At 37.4% G+C, this 24,468-nt stretch overlaps 1 protein-coding gene across 7 annotated transcripts in view; it reads right to left on the reverse strand.

Moving 5' to 3' along the window:
* Positions 1 to 421: 421 nt before the first annotated feature.
* LOC123509498 (small G protein signaling modulator 2-like) overlaps positions 422 to 24,468 on the reverse strand; it is a 91,789-nt gene continuing 67,742 nt past the window's right edge. The window contains exons 8-28 of one of the 7 annotated variants that reach the window (XM_045263818.1): positions 22,837 to 22,863; positions 20,127 to 20,276; positions 18,960 to 19,084; positions 16,710 to 16,808; positions 15,784 to 15,851; positions 15,387 to 15,551; positions 14,511 to 14,639; positions 13,730 to 13,967; positions 13,354 to 13,508; positions 12,766 to 12,890; positions 12,353 to 12,424; positions 11,572 to 11,706; positions 9,823 to 10,068; positions 9,519 to 9,597; positions 8,847 to 8,954; positions 7,766 to 7,995; positions 7,439 to 7,563; positions 6,949 to 7,128; positions 6,497 to 6,606; positions 5,834 to 6,001; positions 422 to 5,631 (exon numbers count right to left, since the gene is read on the reverse strand). In XM_045263818.1, coding sequence (XP_045119753.1) covers positions 5,543 to 5,631; positions 5,834 to 6,001; positions 6,497 to 6,606; positions 6,949 to 7,128; positions 7,439 to 7,563; positions 7,766 to 7,995; positions 8,847 to 8,954; positions 9,519 to 9,597; positions 9,823 to 10,068; positions 11,572 to 11,706; positions 12,353 to 12,424; positions 12,766 to 12,890; positions 13,354 to 13,508; positions 13,730 to 13,967; positions 14,511 to 14,639; positions 15,387 to 15,551; positions 15,784 to 15,851; positions 16,710 to 16,808; positions 18,960 to 19,084; positions 20,127 to 20,276; positions 22,837 to 22,863 — 2,823 coding nt within the window. In that variant the 3' untranslated portion in view covers positions 422 to 5,542. Of the gene's footprint in view, positions 5,632 to 5,833; positions 6,002 to 6,496; positions 6,607 to 6,948; positions 7,129 to 7,438; positions 7,564 to 7,765; positions 7,996 to 8,846; positions 8,955 to 9,518; positions 9,598 to 9,822; positions 10,069 to 11,541; positions 11,707 to 12,352; positions 12,425 to 12,765; positions 12,891 to 13,353; positions 13,509 to 13,729; positions 13,968 to 14,510; positions 14,640 to 15,386; positions 15,552 to 15,783; positions 15,852 to 16,709; positions 16,809 to 18,011; positions 18,045 to 18,959; positions 19,085 to 20,126; positions 20,277 to 22,836; positions 22,864 to 24,468 lie in introns of all 7 variants that reach the window. The other 6 variants (XM_045263816.1, XM_045263819.1, XM_045263817.1 and 3 more) reach the window with 6 other exon arrangements.

The following is a 24,468-nucleotide window of genomic DNA, read 5'->3' on the forward strand; positions in this document are numbered from 1 at the left end:
AATTTTGAAATACGCGATGCCTCTTGGAACGCATCTATCGTGTAAATCGAGTTACCTGTGTGTGTGTATATATATATATATATATATATATATATATATATATATATATATATATATATATATATATATATAAGAAACATGATAAAAAAATGAATGAATCACATTATTCATGTAGTTATTTGGGTGCTTTCAAGAAACAATAAGAAATTGGAAAGGTAATAGGTAGCTATATCTGAAACAGGGACAGCTCTATATGTAGGTCTTTGGTTTCTTGTTGTTCCCCTTAGCTTCTTCTTTAAGTTTTCTTGTACTTGAATAAAAGTCAATAAAAAGTTTATTAGTTACCTGTAGATCTACATTAGTGTTTTACTTCTTCCTGACTCTCCTTCCATATTAATATTAAAGGTGAAGAAACAGCTTGAACAAGTAAGGATTTACTTTGCTCGGTGACAGTCATACATGGCACTTAAATGATATGTTAAATAAATCAATTATACATGATACATTTGACATGGATACACGTAAAAACTTTTCTTGCACACTAAACACAAGCTATAAAAAAATACAAGAATTAATTTGCAAAATATCATATATTGGAACCCATACAGTTGAAAAGGCTGCAGTACTTTGCAAGCACAGGACAACAAGCATTGCTGAGCCAATGTTTTGTGCTGCTGGGAGGAGCTCAGCTGTGCACTGGCATTAGAACACACACATTCATACATGAATGGCATGGCAAATATATATTGTTGCACTCTTGTACAGTTATGGTGAATTTTTCAATATAACATAATCTGCAAACAATTATTTAGTCATCATGATGCTTTCACTGACACCTGCTACTGTTCTTTGTTAATCATAACAATCATGACCTTTTCAGTAATCAAAATAATATGGGAGCATTTCCATTAAGTACTTCTATCAAGGTTTGACTTATAAGTATAGTCAAACATTAGTTGTTTGCTGAACATGTCTTAATGTGGGTAATCAAGCACAAGTATGTATACACTGCACTACATTGTGATGTATGTTTTTCTGCTTCACACTCATTCTCCAGCAATGTGTGTCCTGGATGTGGTGAGGCTCTAGTGCTACACCAGTCACTGCTGCAGTCTTGGTGCACCAACCAGCAGGAAGATCACTACCAGGTGTGTCCTAAGTGGCCAGTACACAGCCCAGCTGGACATAAATATTATCACATTTTCCATGGACATCATCTTTGCGTGAATGGCAGACAAAGTGCAATATTAAGAGGAATGTATACAGCATACTCTTTGACAAAGCTGCTGTGAGACTTGTGCTTAAACTGTGGAGTATGTATATGAGGATTAGTCACAATGGTTATTGATCATTGATCAAGTCGTTGACAATGGCTACAGACTACAACTCTTGATACTGGTTGGCTGCTATATGGCATATGCTCAAACAGACTTTCAAACTAGGTGACATAAATACAATCATGTTATGATGAGTATATGGATGACCCATCAAGATGCCTGCTCTTGATGGAGTGGTGATGAGGCTGCTAAGTGTCCTAAGTCCTGTGATCCTTTGCTCCCATGAGGTGGTGAAGGGCGAGGCTGGGAAACCATCCTAATTCCTGACGGGAACTTGAGAGGAGTTATTTTATCACAAATATTTGTCAATAATGCACATAGAATTACTGGAAGACCTCTCTTGAAGCAGAAAACTTATAAATTCCTCAACTTATAGTATAATTTCTCTCCTTTGAGGTTGCATGACTTAGTTACAGGTTGATGATGAAAGGAACAATCACCTAAAGAAGTGATGTTACAAAGTCTAGTGAATTTCATACATATCATAAATTGAGCAAAAATTAATACATGAACAAATTACATGCTTCATATCATGAGTTTCATACAGACCAAAATGAAATAGAGATGCAAAAGATAGAGATGATTGGCAGACTTTTTTTTCTGAAACATTTTGTAGAATGACCACTGTTTTGGGTAAATGTACATACAACATTGAAAACTTATGGTCATCAAACATGACATTAAGAAAAAAAAAAAATAAATAAATAAAATAAAAATAAATAAATAATAAGCTCTTCAAATACATCATTCTTGTATATATTAAGTTTACATACAGTGTTAAAATATAGCTTATACACAAACACTAAAATGTAAAACTTTAAGTGTAGTATGAAGATACAAGTTTCCATATGAATTTTCAACTTCTGCATGGGAAAGTCAAACCTGACTCTGCATATATATATATATATATATATATATATATATATATATATATATATATATATATATATATATATATATATATATATACACACACATCATTCAGATTTATCTCCACAGTGGGTTGCAGTACAATTTAAGCTCATATTCTTAAGTGCTTTAGGAACTCATAATAACTATACATATTTGAAGGTCATAGAGAGGATTAGATGGGTTCTCTTGCATTATTTCTTTTCACTGGTGATACAAAATTTTAATAAATCTTTTGCTAACATTTGAAAATACGTACTTTCCTTACTTACAAAAATGTATAAAGCTTACCTATTTCAATATGACATCACATGAAATAATACATATTATGAGAAAAAAAGATTGGAGCCCCATGACATGTTTTATGTGACAGACTGAAAACAAGCAGGTCTATGTAATAAAACAATCTTAAAATCACTCTTTTCTGTTTTTCTTTATCCATGCAATTACATCACATATGTATTTAATTTACACGCTATAACTCATCCTTTACTTGTGCTATTCCGCCTCACTTCCCACACATTTTGGGAGGAAGATTCAGAACCTTAGAAATCTAGCAGATGATAGCTACTGAAATCCACCCACCATTGTAAGTCACACACCATTCATACAAGACACAGGAAATTAAGTCTCCAACATTTGTGACCCAATATTAAGAGTTCTTCCTCACTTGCTGAGAATGCTATACATACAGGAATGCCTCAGTCCTCATGCTCCCTGGCAGACAGACACGAACACATAATAAGAAAAGCAAATTGTGACGGGTAATAAGTATTCACTGAACCACACATTATATTCTACTGCAAATTTAAATAAGTTTCAAATTAATTGAGATTCCCACTCTAAGACTGACAGGAAATATTATCAATAAAAATCTGTTAATTATACATAAATTAACATTCTGATATTACTATAATTGTTACAAAATGTTAATGATAGACACATATTTCAATTCAAAAGAACACAATAAAACATAATGTTCCACGCTGCTGGCATGACAATTAAAGCAATTAATTAAGGCCATCATCATTAAGAAACTCTCATGTTGATGATACTGCAACAAATTAACATAAAGATTTAATTTAAGTGTCTGACTCATGTATCTCCAATATTCCTAACACAATGTTACTAAAGATCAATACTTGGATTATCAAGTAAATCTTTTCCCTTCCATTCACAGTCTGCTAGGAAAAATTATCCTTACAAATTTCTGAATAAGTACTGTAAATTTTCATTCAACAAGAGAAAGGGTTGTTTAATAATGTGGGCCCAATCTCCTCAACTATGGGACACAGACTTTCTCTACTCTGAGTCTGATAAGTGTATTGAAAAGTACTTTTGTAGTATCAGATCTCATTAGAAGAGGATGCAAGCTAACAAACTTTAAGATTCAAAGAGGAAGGATAGAGACTAATACAGGAGAATCTCCATTTTTACAAGTGTTATCTTCTCATTTCATAATCAACATGCATGAGTGAATGAAATTTAGTACTTTTAAAACTTGGCAATGCATTTCCTCATGCTCATGATATTCTCTTTGTGTCCAGATGCTTGATGAAGACCTTCATGGAACAAAAGGCATGACATGTATGAAATTTGGTATTTTCACAATTTTCATCATGTCTGACATTTTTTCTTGGCAGTAGATACAGAATGAGAATCTGCATAGTACCATTTACTATGAACTGCTGCTATAATGATACTGGCAGCACACAGGTTGCAAATACAAGCAAGCCATAACAGTTCTGATGTGTGATTAATAAATAGTCTGCTTAATACTTGGTGTTATGTCCTTGTTAGAGGAGAGCACTTTATAAAGGTTTTGTGGTATTGAAAAAAATCTGAATACATGTGGATGTGGTTTCCTCAGTGGTTGTAATTCCTCTAGAGGAAGGACTGCAAAGGATGCAAATAAATATTGCACCTAGTGGCTGGAAGAACACACAAGCATAACTATATTATTATAACTATCTTTACTTTCCTCATATTTAGGACAGCTTTTGTAGTCTCAGTTTGATATGAAAATGGAGAATACCATAAACATATCTCACTTTAACTACCTATTGATTTAATTGTACTAATAATCAGTGATCACTAGTGCTCCTCATCATGACTAAACAAAATATGTGATTATGCATATCACACAAAGCTGGTATCATATAGTGGGTGGCCATGAAAGGAGGAGCTTTGCCCGTCTTTGCTCAGCACCACACGCCAACCCAGACTTGGGGTGTGCCCTGCATCACAGGCCATGCAGGGCAGAGGTTCAGCTGCAACCTTGTGGATGTGCTCAAACTTGTCTCAGGAGGAAAGTGGCACAGAATAGAAAAGTAAGGATGATCTGTCACTAATTTTTCATCAGCTATGATGAAAAAGTTGGTAGAAATGATAGCTGGCTAGGAGGACAGTACGATGAGGAGGGCAATTATGATGAAACATCTGTGCATATCTGATACTCATTACTTATATATATATATATATATATATATATATATATATATATATATATATATATATATATATATATATATATATATATATATATATATATATATATATATATATATATATATATATATATATATATATATTCAAGACAGTATTCATTGTACAAAAAAATATATATGTAATCTAGTTTGCCACAAAAGTGCCAGGCCCCGGAGGGCTTTAATTGTCACTCCCTCCCACCTCACACTGGCCGCCATGACATGTGTACTCTTGCCGGTAAGAGCTGTGTCAAATGAACACAGAGTCTTACACATATGGCAGAAACAAATAAAATTTTCAATAAATACTTTCTCTGAGTTATAGCAGTATAGACTTTGACTTTCAAAAGTTTATACTTTACATCAAACTATATTAAATACATTCAACATTCAAAGAAATATAGGTCATCTATATAAAATCTGATAAAGAATTTCAACTATTATCTATATAATATAGATTTTATCTATCTAACTATATGTATGTAAATGTTAACATACATGCATATGAACTAAATCCATTGCATTATTATATGATATTGGGCAATGAGTCAGTTTTCAATAAGGATCAAATCCATAGCCTGACTAGAAGTATAAATAATTATCTGTTACCTTAATCCCAAACCTTGACACGACAACAAACTCTCTTAGGTTGGCCTGAGTTTCTTCCATCTTGCATAAGTCACAACAGCACACAACCACTACCAACTCTCATTCTTGCTGCTTCACTTGACCACACATACCTTGAAGAAGTACACAATAGGAAGCAGAGCAAGGCTGACAATTTTGGCACATAAAAGTACTCTGCAAAGTTTACTTATTTTCAATTAATGTTTGGAGTTGAAGGACGAGGTTCCTTGCTGTGTGGAGGACAATCTTGGCATCGTGCCTCTCAGCCATCTCTGTGGAAGGGGAAATTGATGTGACTCCACCACTCCTTATTCAAGTCTTGACTTAGCCTTATACATATCATCTACGTACTACAGCATGTTACTTTAGCAGTAGCAGCAGCAACAGCAATGGCAGTAATGGAGACTAAGAGTAGGAATGATAGTAGGAACAGTACATACAAGTAATCATAGTAGTAGTAATAGCAGTACTAACCATTAAAAAACTTTATGATGTCCGTGAAGTCCATGTTATTGTCAAGGATGATGTCCCGGTAGTACTCAACAAGGGCCAGAGCAATGAAGAGCACAAAGTGAGCTGAGGAGACATGCCGAGCAGACCAGATTGCCTCCCACACCCGGAACACATCTTCATACACCAGCTCTAGGAGGGGCACAACATATGGTCAATGCAGTCACACCTAATAGTTTAGTTATGCTTACTAATAAAAAGATGAATTACATTCTGCAAAATATACAAGTAACAAAATTCTAAAAATGAATAATAAAGAAAATGACACAAAATTAAAACACATCTCTGTCAATTGTTGAAATCAAAATACATCATATTTTTCAGGCAAATGGTAGTAGTAAAACTAAGTAAAAAAATAAATAAATAAAAAAATAAATAACAAATAAAATAAAGTAAAATAAGTAAATAAATAAACATGCAAAGAAACACAGTTTTCCCATAATTTTATTGACAAATGAGCAAGGATAAACTGATATTCTATGAGAGAAGGGTTTAAAGTAATGAACTGACTAAATGACAAGACCTGCATACCACAACTACATAAGAATCACTAGGTTAATACACACACACACAAACACACATATTATTCAGAGAGACTTGTATGTTCTACCTATGGTAATCACTCACCTCTTTTAAAATCAAGAAGGAACCACCGGTAACAGAAATAGAAGTGTGTATAGTCTCCATTTTGGTGCATGAGCTCAAACATCTCGGAATCCAGGATCTGAATTAGTGATCTGAAACATGGAGTAATATTAGAGTACAATACTATTTTACTACTGCTGCAGGTTTATTTCTCTAATATATTTTATACAACCAAGACTCGAAAGCTTATACTCCTATATTTTTAGACTCTTATATTTGTCAGTCTTACATATTTCAATTAAAAAGGTAGGGAAAACAAATGGTTAACTAGATACACTAAGTGAAATTAATTACATATTTTGGTACCTATTATTCCCTAAAAGATCAAATTAAATGTTACATTAGCAAAGCTATGCTACCAAACAAATATCCGGAATAATGAGCAGTCACACAAATTGTTCTTATGATATTAACAAAAAAACAGAATGTCTCACCTCATGTTGGCAAAATGCTGGTCCATGGCTCCACCATTGGGGAAGTTGTGACACATGCGGGCCATAAGCTGGCAGAAGCAGGAGTACGTGGCAGCCTCATCATCAAAGACAACAAGCAGAGGAGCAACCAGATCACACATTCCTTGCATATACCCTGTATCCAGGTGCTCCCACACATACCTGACAGAAGAGATACTCATATTAAGAGCAGAGTAGCATCTACATCAGCACATTAAGTTGTGGTCTAACTCCAGGACACATAATGCTATGGAATGAAAGAAGTGTATGAAGTATCAAAATTTTGTGTCACATTCAAACATTAAGCCAGCCATGTAAGGTTATGTACTCACACAGTTATAAAGGAAGTAGAAAGCATAAATGTTTATTGCTGTATATCACAAATAGTGGACCTTTCTATAAAATCACTGATTTGGATACAAGATATCATGCAATCTAATCTCTGTATCCTGTAGTCCAATCATCAACTCACGTGCACATCACATTACGCAGCTTCTCCAGGTTGTCGTGGGTGAAGTACCAATAGTTGCGGTCACACCTTTGAACATCCTTATCTATCCGATGAAGGTTCAGGCCAAATGTGTCCAGCAACTCCGTCTATAAAAATAAGCTTTAGTTTATGAAGTTTACAAGTTGAATATTTCTTGAGAGTCTCCATGAATGCAGACAGAAAGTTATATAAGTCTAATGTGATGAACAAATCAAAATTAATAGATTATCAAAAGTGAAAATCATTTTAGTTTTGTACACAGAGTGTCACTGCTATACAAATAGTGCTGCCCACACTGGGTCTCCTTACCGAGTACACACCACCCTGAGAGGAAGCCGGCGATATGCAAGAGGAGCGAGATTCCACACTGTGGCCATCCTGACTATCCTCCACTGCCAGGGTGTCCATGTTCTTGTCTTCATCGCTCCTTCCATTTTCAGTGATGTCATCCTTGACACAGCCGTCCTCCTCATCCTCCCCATTTTCTGTGATATGCCGTACTTCCTCATCCATGGCAGTGTCTTCCTCAGTGCCATTCACTGCAAGAGGCATGGGTGAGTGTGGTGGAGGATCAGCAGTACTTATGCAGGGTGCTGCCCTGACCTGCAACCTGTGTTGATGAACTGAAAAACTTCAATAAAGCAAAAGTCAATCATGTGAATCTTGATTAAAGATAATAAAAATATGGATGAAATTTATTTTGTGAATTGATAGGAATTTCACCAGCAAAATAGTTTTGAAGCAAAATTTGAAATAAGAAGGCTAAAAAGCTTGCAATGCATCAAAGGTTTACAAAGCCAGACAATGTATATATTGTACTTCACACTGTTCCATTTTATTAATAAAAAAAAAAAAATAAAATAAATAAATAAATAAAAAATAATAAATAAATAAAAATAAACAATGTACATGTAAGTGTACTGGAAACTTTTATCCAAACAGCTATGCTTCACTTTCCTTCAATATAGTATACAAAATATATGTACTTACTTTAAAAAATAATAACATAAGAATTTAGGAACCAAATGCAATACTTTGTAAATTAATGTTAAACAAACGTATCCTTAAGCTGGAAAGCCTTAATAATAAAGTTGCACAGCATATGCAGGGTCAGGGAGATGAATGTTAAAAATACCAATGATAGTTATAAGTAAATAAGAATAAACCAACAAATCAAAACTGAATGTAGTTTTAGTTAGCAGGTTGGCTCAAGATGTACTCAAGCACCCCCAGCAGTGCAAGCCAAGCCAAGCACCCCTGGTCACGCAGCAGGAGGGACAGTGCTGCAGCAGGACCACAAGCAGGGATGGCTGCACCAAAAGCAGGCACAGATGAGACAAACAGGCACGGCCAGACCCAAGAGGGCACGAGAAACACGATGGCTACACACCTACGTCAGAGTGGCTGCCACTGTCTAGGGAGGCTTTGCTAACTATAACTGGGGTGGTGGTGGGGGGGTTACAAGTCTCCACGGTGAACGAGGCACTAACACTGGCTGCTGTAAGAACGGAAACACTAAAGGTACACACACACTATAGCTACCGCAATAAATTAATTAAAAATACATAAAAAGAATATGTACAACTTGGCAATTGTTGATATAAAAAAGAAATGCTATGGAAAAACAAGTCTTGAACTTTGAAAAATATTATAATAGCATAAACATAACCAGGATAGGCAGTTATGTTTGTATGGTTTCATAAACAAAATGTGGTAGCCTGCTGTATTGACTGGTCCATAATAAGTGTGAGCTATGCAAAATATTAAAAAGTCTATGAATAAAAATACATAAAGAGGGTCTCACCAACAGATGTCAAGAGATACAGTGTCAGTGAGGTAGCAGTGCTGTCATCCACCTCATTCTTAAGTCATAGTAAATGCAACATCACAGACCTAGTAGATAAGAGTGAGTGGAAAGAGAATGTATGGCTTTGGTTATCTCTACTCCTTGCATAGCCTCCGCAGCTGTGGTGTGTGAGGTTGTCAGCACTAAGAACTGCCTACTCCAGTGAATGGCTATGCAAGAGGGCACCAATGATGCCACTATGAAGGTACACCTTACCTGTGCCATCAGCAGCATTCTGAGGGCTGGTTGGCTCCTGTCCCTCTTCCACTCCCTCATCTGGGGTAATAACACATGTCTGGGGAGGACAGCAGCAATAAGAATAATAAGAAGACTACATATCTGTCTCATCATGTTCAGTAAGGCAGTTGTAAGTTAGGCAGAAAATAAAGAAATATTTTATAGAAAAATGTAATGGGTAGCTGACATTGGCTTCTTCATTTTGTGAAATAAGTAACATGATAAAAAAAAGTTATACCTTATTTCCACATAAAAAACATTAGCATTTCACACAGGCACTTACATTATTGGCAGCCTCAGCAGTGTCACTCTCCTTGCTCTCTTGTCTCAGTTTCTCCTTGTCGTATACCATCTCTGAGAAGTCTCTGTCATCTTCCACGGAGTTCTCTTTACTTCTTGTGTGAGGTGACTCCACATCCTCCCTGTTACTTACTCTATTTCTGTTATTCTCCATTACATCTTTACTTGGACATGAGCCATCAAAAGCTGAATTTTCCTCCTCCTCTTGAACTGTGTCAGGTTCAAATACCTGCAGCAAATGTTTTTTTATTACCTATTTGATATAAGTGATAATACAGGATATTAATATCTAGGGTCTTTATACAGGATGGATGATCTGGCTTACTTTCCAAGGCCTCTAGCAACACTAACAACCACACACTTGAGTCACATCAAGCTCAGACATACAGGACATCTATTTCTTGCTTTCATTATTTACAGGTTAGGTTGGCTTAACTTGGGAGGTTGTGACATGTAAAATTAAGTAGCATAGTGAATTAAAACTTCTTTGTTAATTACTATGAGATAAAAAGTAGTTTCAAGTTCTAGAGATGTCTTGATACTCCTCTCATGAATAGCTTGCTGCAGGAAAGGAGAAAAACATAGAAAAGTGCAAAAATGGGCAAATTATTCCAGAATTCATAAGTGAAATGACTGAGAGAGAAGAGTATAAAGACAAGACAAGATGCCTTATTTGGGATACCTTCCTTTAAAAGGTATCTGAGCCTGGTACAACAATAGGGATATTGTTATCATCAAAATCATTATTATCCTTATTATTGTTATTAATATTACGATTATCTATTATTCTTTTGATATGATTTCATTATTATTCTCACCATAACAAGAAGTGATTTATTTATGACTCCAAATGATTAAACATTTAAACAATAAGGGTCCACTGTATTACTGAAGGCAAGTACAACAGCAGGAAAGTATAGACTGTATAAAGAAGACTGCATAACTTTTGCCTTAGTCTGACGTTATAAGAAATACATCTTTGTGATTTATGAAGTGAAGATATGAACATGAGCTATGTCTAAAAATAAAATTGCTGCTTAGATTTAAAAATATGTTATATTACAACAAAATATTGGAAAAAAAAAAAAAAAAAAAAAAATCTCCCTGCTTGTCTTTTACTTGCCAAACAATGAATCCTCAATGACACAAAAGTAAAGCATACCAAAAAAGAATTCACATATGTGCAACACTATAAAGTGCTCAACATGAGAGCTCAAGAAAAATTAAAGCAGGTTTGTGCATCATAACTAAAAAGTTATGGAGGAATCACTATATTGCACAATCAAATGTGAGGATATTCAGGAAGAAAACAAATATAAACAAAAAGTGTATGCAAGATATTGAAAAATCAGGGAACCAATATGTATCAATGTGTACAATTGCCCAAAATAGTGATGTTTTAATTCACAAAAAAAAAAAAAAAAAAATTCATACAAACCAAATTATTACCAAGCAATTAATCAATCTGTGTACCAATTTCTATCTAATTTACAGATAGTATCATTTACTGGTTTTTGTAACATCACCATAAGGGATACTTGCACACAAAACCATCAATGAACAACTAGAGCAATGCAACAACTGGTGGAGAGAAAAGAAACAAGCTAGTGATATAAGAAGCATGAAACAGCAACCAGACGGGAGTGAAGAATGGAGTAGAATAGCAATGTGCTGTGCTGGGTAACAACAAAGCAAGTCATACCTCATTACTAAGTGATCTTTCCCTTCCTACCAGTGGAATTTCTCCATTTTGTGACTCAGATGACAACTTCAGCATGTTTATGGCCATCACCTCTTTGTCTCGCTGCCGCACGATGGCTTCCACGGCCAGCCATTCGGACATAGTGGTCTCGTAAGTCTGACGTATCTATCAGAAGAAGGGAATGAATACAAGAGCTAGTGAGTGAAATAATAAGCTACACCACATCAATGAATACAGGAATGAGTGAGAAGAGACCCTATATCATGCCATATCAATGAATACAGGAGTAAGTGAGAAAAGAGCCCATACCATGCCATGTCATCTCAGTGAATATAAGAGTGAATGAGAAGAAACCCCATAGTAAGCCACATCAATGAATACAAGAATGAATGAAAAGAGACAACATACTACCCTATGTCAGAGACAACAGAGACAAACAGAGCACTGTAGCAAAAGGTACTAATATTTCTATCTTTGATGAGACATGAAAACATAAGAATAAGATTCACAAAGCTTGACACACTAACAAAAAAGAGAATATTCTCAAACATTCCTAAATATCTAAATAGATACAGACAGGATAGTTGGAAGAAGATATAAAACATTAAATACAATAAATAAAAGATAGACATAAGTCACAAACTTAGAAACAGAAAAGGAGCTCTTGCATGTATTAAGAAAACTCACATTTAAAGGAGCATTTTACATGATTTCTTAAATACATTAGGAACAGCTAATAGAAAGAAGGAAGAATATATAACTACAAGGAATATACATTGTGTGTATGTATGTATGTATGTGTAGACCTCACCCTGCGGTCCTGCTCGGCACGCTGCTCTGAGTTGCTGCCAAAGGTGTAGTGATTCAGGAGGTATGGCCACACCTGACATAAAAAAAATAAAAAAAACTTTACACTCATCCAGACTCTACATACAATATGGGACTGAGTTAAGATAGGAGTAAGAAAGAAAAATGCTTTATATATACATGTACATCTTTTTTTTTTTTTGTGTATGTTCATTAATACACTTGCTCTCTCTCTCTCTCTCTCTCTCTCCTTATGTTTATAAATGCCTGCCCATTCATTTGTATATGAATCCTCTGTTTGTCATGCCTTCTCTTTTCACTGTCTCTCTCTACCTACATTAGTCTCCATACATTCATCTTCCCATGGTTCTTTCTGTCTCTCTGAATACAGCCATCACATTTCAGCTGAATCCATACCTGCTTTCTGATGGGATGAGCCACCCCTCCCAGGTACACTCGAGCCAACAGTTCCTCCTGATTAGTGAGACAACCATCCGAGTGAAGGGCCTCCCACGCCTCCTCTGTCACACCCTCCTCCCATGCTGAAAAGAAACCACTAAGTCTTAGAAGGGTCAGAGGCAAGGACCAAGAATTACTAAAAATACTACCCCACTTCAAACAAGAACATTTTCAATTTTTAGGAAAGGTAGCAAGATAATAACCAATTTAATTTTAGAGAAATTAAGATAATGAAAAAAATATATCAACTGATGCATATATTTTCACATCATTATTCTTCCATTTTTTATGATTTCAACATTTCTATTTGACAATAAAGATATGTTTCAACTAGGAAATAGCAAAAATTTGTTGGAAAATTTTGTAATTAAAAAAATAAATTTTCAACCTCAAAATTTCTTTTGATAATACAATTATGTTCCTTACTTGGACACAGCAATAAAGTTGTAAGGAGACATGATTTGATGAAAATTTTACTATGCACACAAGGAAGGCCAGAAAATTTCTATATCCTTTCATCTTGTGTACATGTAAACAATTAAGCACCTGGAACATGGGGAGGGGTGGCAGCAGAAGGCAGAACTAAGCCAGCCAGGTGGGTGCGCACTGTTCTCAGGTGACGGCAGTGGGCCAACCAGCCATAGAAGGCCCGGGATATGATCTGGTGCTTCATTGTAGCACACAGTATCTCCAGCGAGTCACTGTAGAGAGGATTTGTGTAATGAAAATGCAATAAAGATAGAAACATAAGAAAACAAGGAACGCTACAAAAAGCTACAAAAACGCTACAAAGAATTACATGTGGCAGTTCCAGAGATAGCAAAATATCAAATGGAAGTCACTGTATTTTCTTTTTTATTGAATGTGTCTTTATATATTAATAGGCTCTCAGCATAACATCTTCCAAACTAATAATAATAACCTGTTTTTCTCCATCTTATTGAGTGTGTTCTTCTCCTCCTTGCTCTCCTCGGTGGGGGGAAGCGGCACATCCAGACTAGGGTTTGGTGTGGGAGGTGGTGGATGGCTTTCACTGATGGAGTCCCCAAGGCTGATAGACTTGGAGGAGGAGGTGGATGAGGAATGTGAGGAGAGCTTCGGGACGCGCGGAAGCCAGCCAGCACTATTCCTCTGCAGCGGGGATATCAGCTCACCATGGGCTGTTGGGGAAGAGGGTGTCGTTGGTAAGGAAGAAAGCTTAGAAAAGACATACAGTTACAAGACTATGTAGATAAATATCCTTCAATTTTTGGATGATCCTTTTGACCTTTCTTCAGAAAATAACATCTCAATTGGCTTTTTTTATTCTTTTGTTCTTTTAGCCCAGTGGCACCCTTTTATTTACACACACACACACACACACACACACACACACACACACACACACACACACACACACACACATATATATACATATTAAAATGCAGACATTCTTTATTGATATTGTTCTTATGCCTATATTCATGAAATTATAAGTAGTAAAAACTTAATGTATATATTTTGGGTATTAAGTGGGGAACTGACTAATGGATACAAATACTTATCATAATGTTTCACTCTGCATCTAGAATGTGGACAGTCATGTTGACGTCGAAGACAAAAGAAAAGAACATGTAGCTACAGGGATATAATATATAATAAACAGTCTACAATCAACATTCAGCTCTGTTCTGTGATTCAGGTTCAAATGGATCAAAGCTCACTGATTCTGTCTGGCTTGAGGGAAGTGATGATCCTGAATACGTAATCTGAAGCCTCGTCATCATCACTATCTGCCTGGTGCCGCCCTGCCAGTGCCCGAGCCTTTCGCCGCAGCTTTGGGAACACCTTGCCTGCATGGTCACATATACACTATCAAAATGAATGTCCAGAAATCATGTTCTATCAGCTGCCTATAATTTTCAAGATGAGATACATCTAGCTAAAGTAACTACGTAGACTGAATGTTGTGAAAAGCCAAAACTGATGAAGTTGGTCCATATGCATATTAGTGAGTAATTTAAGACATTTAAGACAGTTATATTGATGATAATTTGAAGAAACCTTTTTTAAATATTGTGGAAGAAGTCATGAAAGATTCCATGAATAGCAACAGCAAGGCCATAGTCAATGCCACAAGCTTCTATACTGGATCAGATTGATTTAAAATTAGTAATAATGAGCAAGTTTCAGCAAAAACATGTAAAGCTCTAACTTGACTTAAGAAACAAATGGTGAGACAAGGCAGCCTAGAAATGAGATGACTATGGAAAATAACATTGCTCAAACAATACAGAAGGTGATGGACTCTGTGAATGCCAGAGAATATATAGTAAAATTGAATTCAAGTTTATTCATAGCACAAGACATCATGAGAGAGAGAGAGAGAGAGAGAGAGAGAGAGAGAGAGAGAGAGAGAGAGAGAGAGAGAGAGAGAGAGAGAGAGAGAGAGAGAGAGAGAGAGAGAGAGAGAGAGAGAGAGAGAGAGAGAGAGAGAGAGAGAGAGAGAGAGAGAGAGAGAGAGAGAGAGAGAGAGAGAGAGAGAGAGAGAGAGAGAGAGAGAGAGAGAGAGAGAGAGAGAGAGAGAGAGAGAGAGATACCTTTGCCACGTTGGGACCACAGGGGAGGGTCCAGGTGGCCATGGGGAAGCAGGCCATTCTCCAAGCAGGACAAGAAGGCCAGCAAGTGGCCACCACGAGGGAAGTGGATGGGAGGGTACTGTGTGCCATCCTGCCCTACCAGCACAATAGTTCCTCCCGAGTCTCCTGCCAAGGAAAGACAATGTGAGTAAATACTGTCTTCAAAATGGTGATTTAGAGAAAGACATGCCCACTTGATCCTTTTCTTCTTTTATCATCCTATTCTTCTTGCTGTAAATAAGGAAATACACACACATGTTCATATTTGATTCTTTCTTTTTGTTTTATGTTACTATTACTTCATATGAATAAGAGACTAAAGTGCAACAGAGACAGGCATTATAGGAAAGAAGAATACCTTGCTGGTGGCAGTGGACGTAGACAATTTCTTCCACCCGCACATTGAGAGCATATTCCCAGTAGATGCTGCAGTTGTTAGTGTTGCATTAGTATGTTAGTAGCATGTCACCTGCCTCATCCTTAACTGATACTTTGTACACATTTATCTAAATTAGAACCTAATATATTGAGAGATTTATGTGATTCAGTTTGCTATTTTTATCTTTAATTTTTGTTTTTGGTTATATTTAATTGATTTAGTTTATGGTATCTGATGTTGCACAAGTAGTGATGAAGTAGCATGCTGAGTAGACTACCCAAGCTGTGGAGTGGTGGAAGTGCCTTCTGTTGCCTAAACACAGTGATGTTTTGTAAAGCAGATAACAGCACCATAGCAGGTCATCACACCACCTCACCTTGCTTCACTTACAAAGCTTCATCACACCACTGCACCATACCACATTCCCATGGCACCACCATACCACCTAACCACACCATATTCAATAACATTACCACACGCCTCAACACACCACACTCACATTCTATCATGACACCACCTCACCTTGTTATATTTGCAAAGCTTCACTACACAACCACATCATATCACACTGCCACATCATCACCACACCACTTCACCTTATAATAGTCCCAAAACTTCATTACACCACTGCACCATATCACACTTCCAAACCCCCAACACACCACCTCACCAAATATCTCCTTACACAGACACACAGACATACATATCCAAATCTATCATCCTTACTTAAAACCTATACATGTGCATTTATAAAAGTCAAACAAAGTGATTAAAGCAAGGAAAATTAAGACCCACCACCACCACCACCACCACCACAACCACCACCAGCACAATGTCCCTTGAGAAGCAGCAACACAGGGGCCATCAAGGAGGGTGGAGGAGACACATAGGAACTCTGAACTCACGAGCGAGGAGTCTCTGAGTAGCGGCGCAGGAAGGAAGGGGGTTGGGGCGGGGTATGGAGTTCTGAGAGGCAGGGCAGACTATGGCGACGCCAATCCCACCTTCACCACAGCACACATTAAGCCCATCATTATAGTAACCTCTCCAACTTTTATAGATCACAATTTCCCAGACAGAGTAACCTATTGTTCCTTGTTGGCTACTACTTCCTCTCTTGTATGTAGCTGAGATGTCAAAGTTGGTACAGTCTACATCATCTATGCAATCCACTACAGATGTCACACCACAATACAGTGACCTATTGCTCCATATTGGGTACCTAGGCAATGTTATATGGCTATGGCTATTATTTGAAATGTATCTACTTTCAAATATCTTTTTTTTCCCAAGTGTCCCAATGAGTCTTGCTAAGGACACAAAAGCAAAAAAATATCCACTGTTTAAGAATACGTAATATTACATTTGTGGTAAAGGCACCCTTTCAAGTTTTCTCAGTATTGGTCATCTACACTGTAAGAGATCTATAACATCACTTCACACCATCCAGACACACCTCAACACACACCACCACCACAAACTCTTGCATATCACCATCTGCTATTATTATTACAACCCTGCAATCACTCACTCACTCAACACTACACACATATCACAGGCATTGTGAGAGTCAAGGATTAGTTTCTAGATTAGTAGTAATAAACTTTACTTTTTCCTGGTTGCAAGAGTGAGCACAATATACACAGAGGATTGCTTATAATGTTGAGCTGCTTTATTCTTTGAGATCATATGCAGTCAAAATTTCATTCATTCAACTCTAAAATAAAATAGAAAATTACATTTTAAGAATAATTTCACTAAGTTTTATAGCAACCATTAAATCATAAAAGAAATGCTACCATAGGTTAACTTTTCAAGATAATTTGCTAAATTGTGCACAAACTTGTCAACATAGTTTGCTGCTGGAGTGTCCTTATAATAAATAGACATTGCAACAAGTTTCTACCACAGTAGTACACATATTGGGGAGGAATAAACTGCTTGACACACTCAGTACAACAGCAAATACTCTACAGTCAGCTACAGGATGGCTACAGGATGGCTACACTTAAAATTTCATGGGGTATTAAAGCATTTATCAATCTAACAAGATTATATATATGTAGCAAAAAAAAAAAAAAAAAAAAAAAAAAAAAAAAAATAGACAGACTACAAAAAATGGCTACATACATTAAAAAAAAAGAGGTGCATCGCTAGCAAACTGGAAACTATTAAGAGTGCTGAAAGACCAACTCTACCATTCTGACCTTTTTTGAAAGCACATATCCATATAGAAAGGTCTGCAAAAAACAGTCAACTTCATTAGATCTTTGGGCATGATCAAAGGAGTGAGCAGAGAGGTCATGAAGACAGATAATAGAGAGAAAGAAAGATGCACCACCATTACTTAGAATACCAAAGGCAGGACTGGAGAGAAAGGAGGAAGAGAGAATGAAACAAGAATAAAAGGAAAGCAGCTAAATAAAGTGTTTAGTAATCAATGTCTATGAAAGAGAGATGTGTTGTGCTTCTTAACTATTTTTTCCTCATGTAAGTGTATTGACCTAACTGCAGTGTATATGTAGGTATTGAGCTACATTTGCACTCCTGTTTCTATATATATCTAGCTTTTCTTTCCAAATATTCATCAAGCCATCACCTCTTAGTCTAATTCCATTCTGTGCCATAAAGGTTTTCTCAGCTAATGTGGTTGTAATGCAGGGATGGAGAAACACGACATGCACTGCATGTCTGACACCATGAAAGTCATATGTTGAGTTCTTTTGCTTGAATGACCTGACATGGAAAATGTGGATATAGTGTGAGCTAAATTTAATAAATGGTGCATACTATTCTCTTGTATATTGAGAGAGAGAGAGAGAGAGAGAGAGAGAGAGAGAGAGAGAGAGAGAGAGAGAGAGAGAGATTTATATTACAAAGTTGTTGCATAAGAATAAGAAAAAAAAAAGAAGTTAGCCTCACATTAACATTCGTATACTTCTGTGGAAACCACCATAACACATATACAACAAAAACAATAAGCTGATTTAATTACAAACAACAATTAGAGAGACAAAGATGTGACAGACAGGATAATAAGAGATGATGACTTGACAATGGCTCACGAGACAGACGAAGTGACTTGAAGAGGGAGGAAAAGCAGGGGAGGAGAAAAGGGAGGAACATGAGGGGGAAGCTCGAAATCTGAATCTCACCTTTTGTCCTCTGTGGTGTCTGGGCAGCAGCCATTCATGAGGTGATTGGGTGTCCATTTAATGACGAGGCCTTCAGTTGTTTGGTGTAGGGACATGTAACCCGGCATGGCCTCCATCTGCTCCTTCTGCAGTATTGAAAGAATAGAGAGGTTTGGTTTTCAGGGATGAAGAGCTGACTCGCATATGACGAATGCCAGTGTTCTGTAGCAAGCGTAAGATATTTGAGTAGCATAACCACTATGTTGAACTAGTTTGAATGTATAGCGTTGTATAATGATAAGCTCGTATTCTGAAATGCTTTACTTTGTCATGCTGACTTTATATTTCTTGACGTAAGAGATTATTTGCCACGATCTCAATGGTATATCTCCAGCTAGCGTCGTCGAAATCGCGGTAATTTGTCATTAGAACCAAAAAAAAAAAAAATAATAAATAAATAAAAAAAATAAATAAATAAAAAACTTAAAATACTGTGTAAGTTCAACAAGAACCTTTTAAATGTGGTAGAGGTGCGGCGCAGAATTCAAAATTCAGAATCATAATCCTATTGTTAGCAACAATCCCTAATTTCTCATGCAATTCAAAGATGTTCACTAAACTATCGTACACACACACACACACACACACACACACACACACACACACACACTTACCATGCAGGTTCAGTCATGTTTCCCACACACTCTTGCTGGCCGTCTACCTGATATCCTACGTGATACATGATCAAAGTTTGCAAAATCGCTGTCCCGTATTGAACCGGTGGCAGAAATACAGGTTATATAAATAACGTGCCAGTTCAACCAGGGTTTCTTTCCGTAAAGAGGGCAAAAACAACTGCAGCCGAGGTCAGGCAGTCTGCTAACAACTAAGTAATCGTCAAAAAAAAAAAAAAAAAACCCATTTGAATGATTGGCCTCTACATTTCGTCTCCTGACTGAATGAAATAATACTGATAATAGTAGTAAAAATTTAATCTATGCATTAATTTCTTTTTATGTGAATTCATTAATAACTTGCGATAAAACTCTTTAATATCTCAAAAAAAAAAAAAAAAACTGAATTACGTAGTTATACGATGATATGCTACGTAATCCGAGTAGGAGGCAAGGGAAGCATGATGATGAGGAGGTGGAGGAGGCAAGGCACAGGAATGACATCTGTACTCACTGGCTGCACGTGGACGTTGTTCTTGCCATAAAGAAGCGTCGCCTTATTATTCTGGTGGAGACTCTCGACGTAATCCCGGGCGTTGAGGGGTACACTTCTGGGAGGCACCGCCCCTACCTCTTCACTGTTGCAGGTCACGGGTTTGCGGTACTGCAAGCAACACAAAACTCACTGCTTGCACCATGAAACACTAACCATCTTGTACATAGTAATGAGGGTCCAAAGTGACTCAACACCACATTGCTACATGATTCTGCCGTTGGCATCAATCAAGGAGAGTCATGTGGCTCTTTCAGTTCCTCCCACAGGAAGTACCGGGCTGTCGTGAAGCTGGTACTGAGCAGGACACTGCAGAGAATGTTCGAAGATTGTATTGAGTAGTAATGTGGTGTGTGCTGAGTGCTGTGGGGGATGGTTGGCTAACCTAGAGCACAGAGCCACGCGTAATAACCATTAATGCTTTCCTTCACATTCCTAAACCTGCAGTCTGTCATCTGTCCTTCACTCTCCTGCATGAATAGCCTGCCCTGAATTTTATATGGGTTTCCTGTTCCTATGGGAATATAATTCTGACCTACATAGAGGTTTACTGGAATCACAATGAGGCTGTGGCGTTTCATGGGTTATTGTGCTATTTCAAAGAAAACCTCCTCCCTCAACTCTAAACAACATATAATAAATGAGAAGCTAAAGTAATTTGGGATTCTCCAACTACTAGAGTAGAAGAAAAGGTGAGAGGTGAAGGGAAGTAGGTAAATAGAGAGGAAACTTTAGACGTAGCCTATACTATGGCATGATAGATTGAATGATACGTGAGTGTGCTGAAGGATAAGAGGTGAGAATAATGCTTTACTTTTTTTTTTTTCTTTATAGTGAGTGAGCGTGCAGCGTGAGGAGAGTGGGTTGAATGTGAAGGGAGAATGAGAGTGTGAAATGACAGAGGCGTGATAAGTGACGCCTCTGTGTGTGTGTGTGTGTGTGTGTGTGTGTGTGTGTGTGGTGGGTAGTTTGTCCTTGGTGACGGAGAGAAGAGAACGAGAGAAGTCGATCGTGATGCATTGCAGTGATGACCTTTCCTTTGTAATCTCAGTGAGAGCTTGTCTGCTGCATGCTAATACTTTTGCATCACTAAATCTTTTTCATATTATTTCATTTAATTTCTCGTTAGTATCACTCGATCAAGTTTTTCATATTTAGCGTATTCCATAACTGACAAAGCTGATCAGGCATTTCACTTTGATCTCTTTTTCGTTACTGTCACTTGTCAACAATATTTTCTTGTCTTGCAAAGTACATTGTTTCCAATCCATTAACTTTTTCCTTCTCAGGATCAATAATGTGTTTATTAATTCACAAGTGAATCCGCCTCCCTTTCATTTAATTAAGAGCTCATCAGATATTTCAATGACAACCTTGTTTGGACACGTTTACTGTTAATTCACTTTATCAAACTTTGTCTTACACAACTCATTCGCCTGTCACACGAGTTTAAAAAATATATCTTTACAGGAACCTAAAAGCGAAAGTTTATGTTAAATAATTTTGAAGTTTTGAGTATCACATCTCAGAAACTTATGTTTGATCTTTGGTCCGCCGTGGTACAGTGGAACCATGCGTGCTTTGGGATCCGAGGGGTCTCAAAGCGCACGGGTTCGAATCCTGTCCACGGTCCGAGTGTAGGTTGGGCTTCCTTATTCGGGGCAACGGTTTCCTAGCGGGTGGGCTTTTAGATAGAAGGTACCCCAAAAAGTATCCTCTTTAGCTCATAAATTCCCGTGAGAAGCCCACATGGTATAAAAAAAAGTGCGTACATTTCACAAAATTTTAAAAGGACAATAAAGTTAAATAGTTTTGAAATCTTGTACGAAAGTTTCAACACCGCATTAAACAAATTACTGAAAAGTTACAATGATAAAGAAGAAGCAGAAGAAGAAGAAGAAGAAGAAGAAGAAGAAGAAAAAAGAAATATGGTGAGAGGATGAATACATATTTACTCTATGTGACATAAATCGCATATATTTGGTAATCACTGTATAAGAAGGAGATGTAGATGTCAAACACACGCACACACACACACACACACACACACTCTCTCACTCTCTCTCTCTCTCTCTCTCTCTCTCTCTCTCTCTCTCTCTCTCTCTCTCTCTCTCTCTCTCTCTCTCTCTCTCTCTCTCTCTCTCTCTCTCTCTCTCTCTCTCTTGTCGATCAAAAGTGCTATTTGCTGTTTGCAAGGCAGGAGGCAACCCACGTCAAGTGTCCACGTGTACAGGCGGCTCAGGAAAGGTCAACTGGGAGATCATATTTTCATGGAATCGAGAAAGAACACCGAGGGGGATGGGAGAGGAATCTATATTTAACTGTGTGTGTGTGTGTGTGTGTGTGTGTGTGTGTGTGTGTGTGTGTGTGTGTGTGTGTGTGTGTGTGTGTGTGTGTGTGTGTGTGTGTGTGTGTGTGTGTGTGTGATGAAAGATGAAACACAGCTCAAATAGATAGACAGGGCGACACGTGAATGATAAAAAGACACAGACAGGCAAACAGACAGCATTAGGCCACAATGATTAGAAGAACGAGACAAACACTACTAATGAAATCTCGTGCCTGGCATGTATGAATCTACCCATGGCCACGTCAATAAAGGCATGTATTTGAATGATATGTGTATGTGCATGTGTGTAACGTGGCCGAACAAAAGTGCAACACAACTTACTTTCGACTTTCCTCCTTGCGTTGCATCCTTCAGGTAGCAAGATAAGGAAGACAAGGGAGACAGTTACTGAAGCACCCAACACACAGAACACCAATCAAAATAAATAAATGAATAGCCAAATAGATAAATGAATAATACACCTCCACCTAAATATCACGAAACACACCATTAATAAAAAATCTTTCGCAATAAGCACACTTCACACACATGTACTCTCTCTCTCTCTCTCTCTCTTAGAAAGCCACAAGAAGAGAGTGAGAGAGTGTGAGAGGCTTGAATGGCAGAACAAAAGTGTCTCTCTTTCTCTTTCATAATCTCTATTTATAAAGGCATATATTGGTAGTAGGATTAAATCTCTCTCTCTCTCTCTCTCTCTCTCTCTCTCTCTCTCTCTCTCTCTCTCTGGAAGGACATGACGGACAAAGGAAGGGCAGGAGAGAAAACTGTACGTGATTGTGTGCTGAATAGAATACTTTGAAACAAAGAAAATATGTGTAAGTACTCGTATTGCTGATTCTCTCTCTCTCTCTCTCTCTCTCTCTCTCTCTCTCTCTCTCTCTCTCTCTCTCTCCCTCTCTTTAAAGCCCAGCTCAGGTAACAAGGTATGATATTTATAGTTACGATCATAATTCCTTTGTACAACTCCCACGCACAACCTACCTTTGACATCCATACCTTATCTCATCTCAGCCTCCCATTACCTGCCTCTACCTGCCCCTAACCTCTCCTCGAGCGGCTCTTCTACCAACCACAGATGAACTAACAGTGTAACTCGTGTGTCAGGCTCAAAGTCTTACGGAACAGGCGTAGTTCATCATTGTTTAGTCGGTGTGTCCGCCTACTCACTCCCAGATTCCATTCTCCATTTGCAGTTGTGTGGGAGGTGCACGTAAATGAATAATCTTGCTGGGATTTGTTATCTCTCTCTCTCTCTCTCTCTCTCTCTCTTACACCTAAAGTATTTACCTGTTTTAATTAATCTGCATAAGTTATCCAGTTTAAACTTAATTGAAAGGCATCATTCGAATTCATCTCTGACTCCATTTGAAAGAAACTGCTATTTCATCTGCGTCTTTCACAAATAAACAGCTACGTGTATATACTTATCTACCAATCTGTTAATGAAAGGGGAAATTCTGTCCAGGAATAAATAAAAAAAAAAAAAAAATGGTTAGGGTAAAAGGGAAAAAAGGAAGGTCCCTTGAAGATACCTCTCCCAGCCCCCCTCCCCCACCATCCCCCCCAAAAAAAAAAAAAAAAAATGATGAGCACAATAAAGGAGGAACATGGAGTCTTGAATCTATAACGAGGAATGGTAATGTGTTGCGAAGAGAAAATGACAGGTTTGCCTAATTAATTTTTGCATCAGCACCTGCACCTACACCTACACACACACACACACACACACACACACACACACACACACACACACACACACACACACACACACACACAAGCGCGCGCGAAGACATTACTGCTATTGTTATTTTGTAGTTTATTTACACACACACAAAAAAAAAAAATAAATAAAAATAAAATAAAAAACCGCACACGCAAACACATACATAGACACACACACACACACACACACACACACACACACAGAGAGAGAGAGAGAGAGAGAGAGAGAGA

Source organism: Portunus trituberculatus, chromosome 27, assembly GCF_017591435.1.
Source record: "Portunus trituberculatus isolate SZX2019 chromosome 27, ASM1759143v1, whole genome shotgun sequence".
Taxonomy (NCBI): Eukaryota; Metazoa; Arthropoda; class Malacostraca; order Decapoda; family Portunidae; genus Portunus; species Portunus trituberculatus.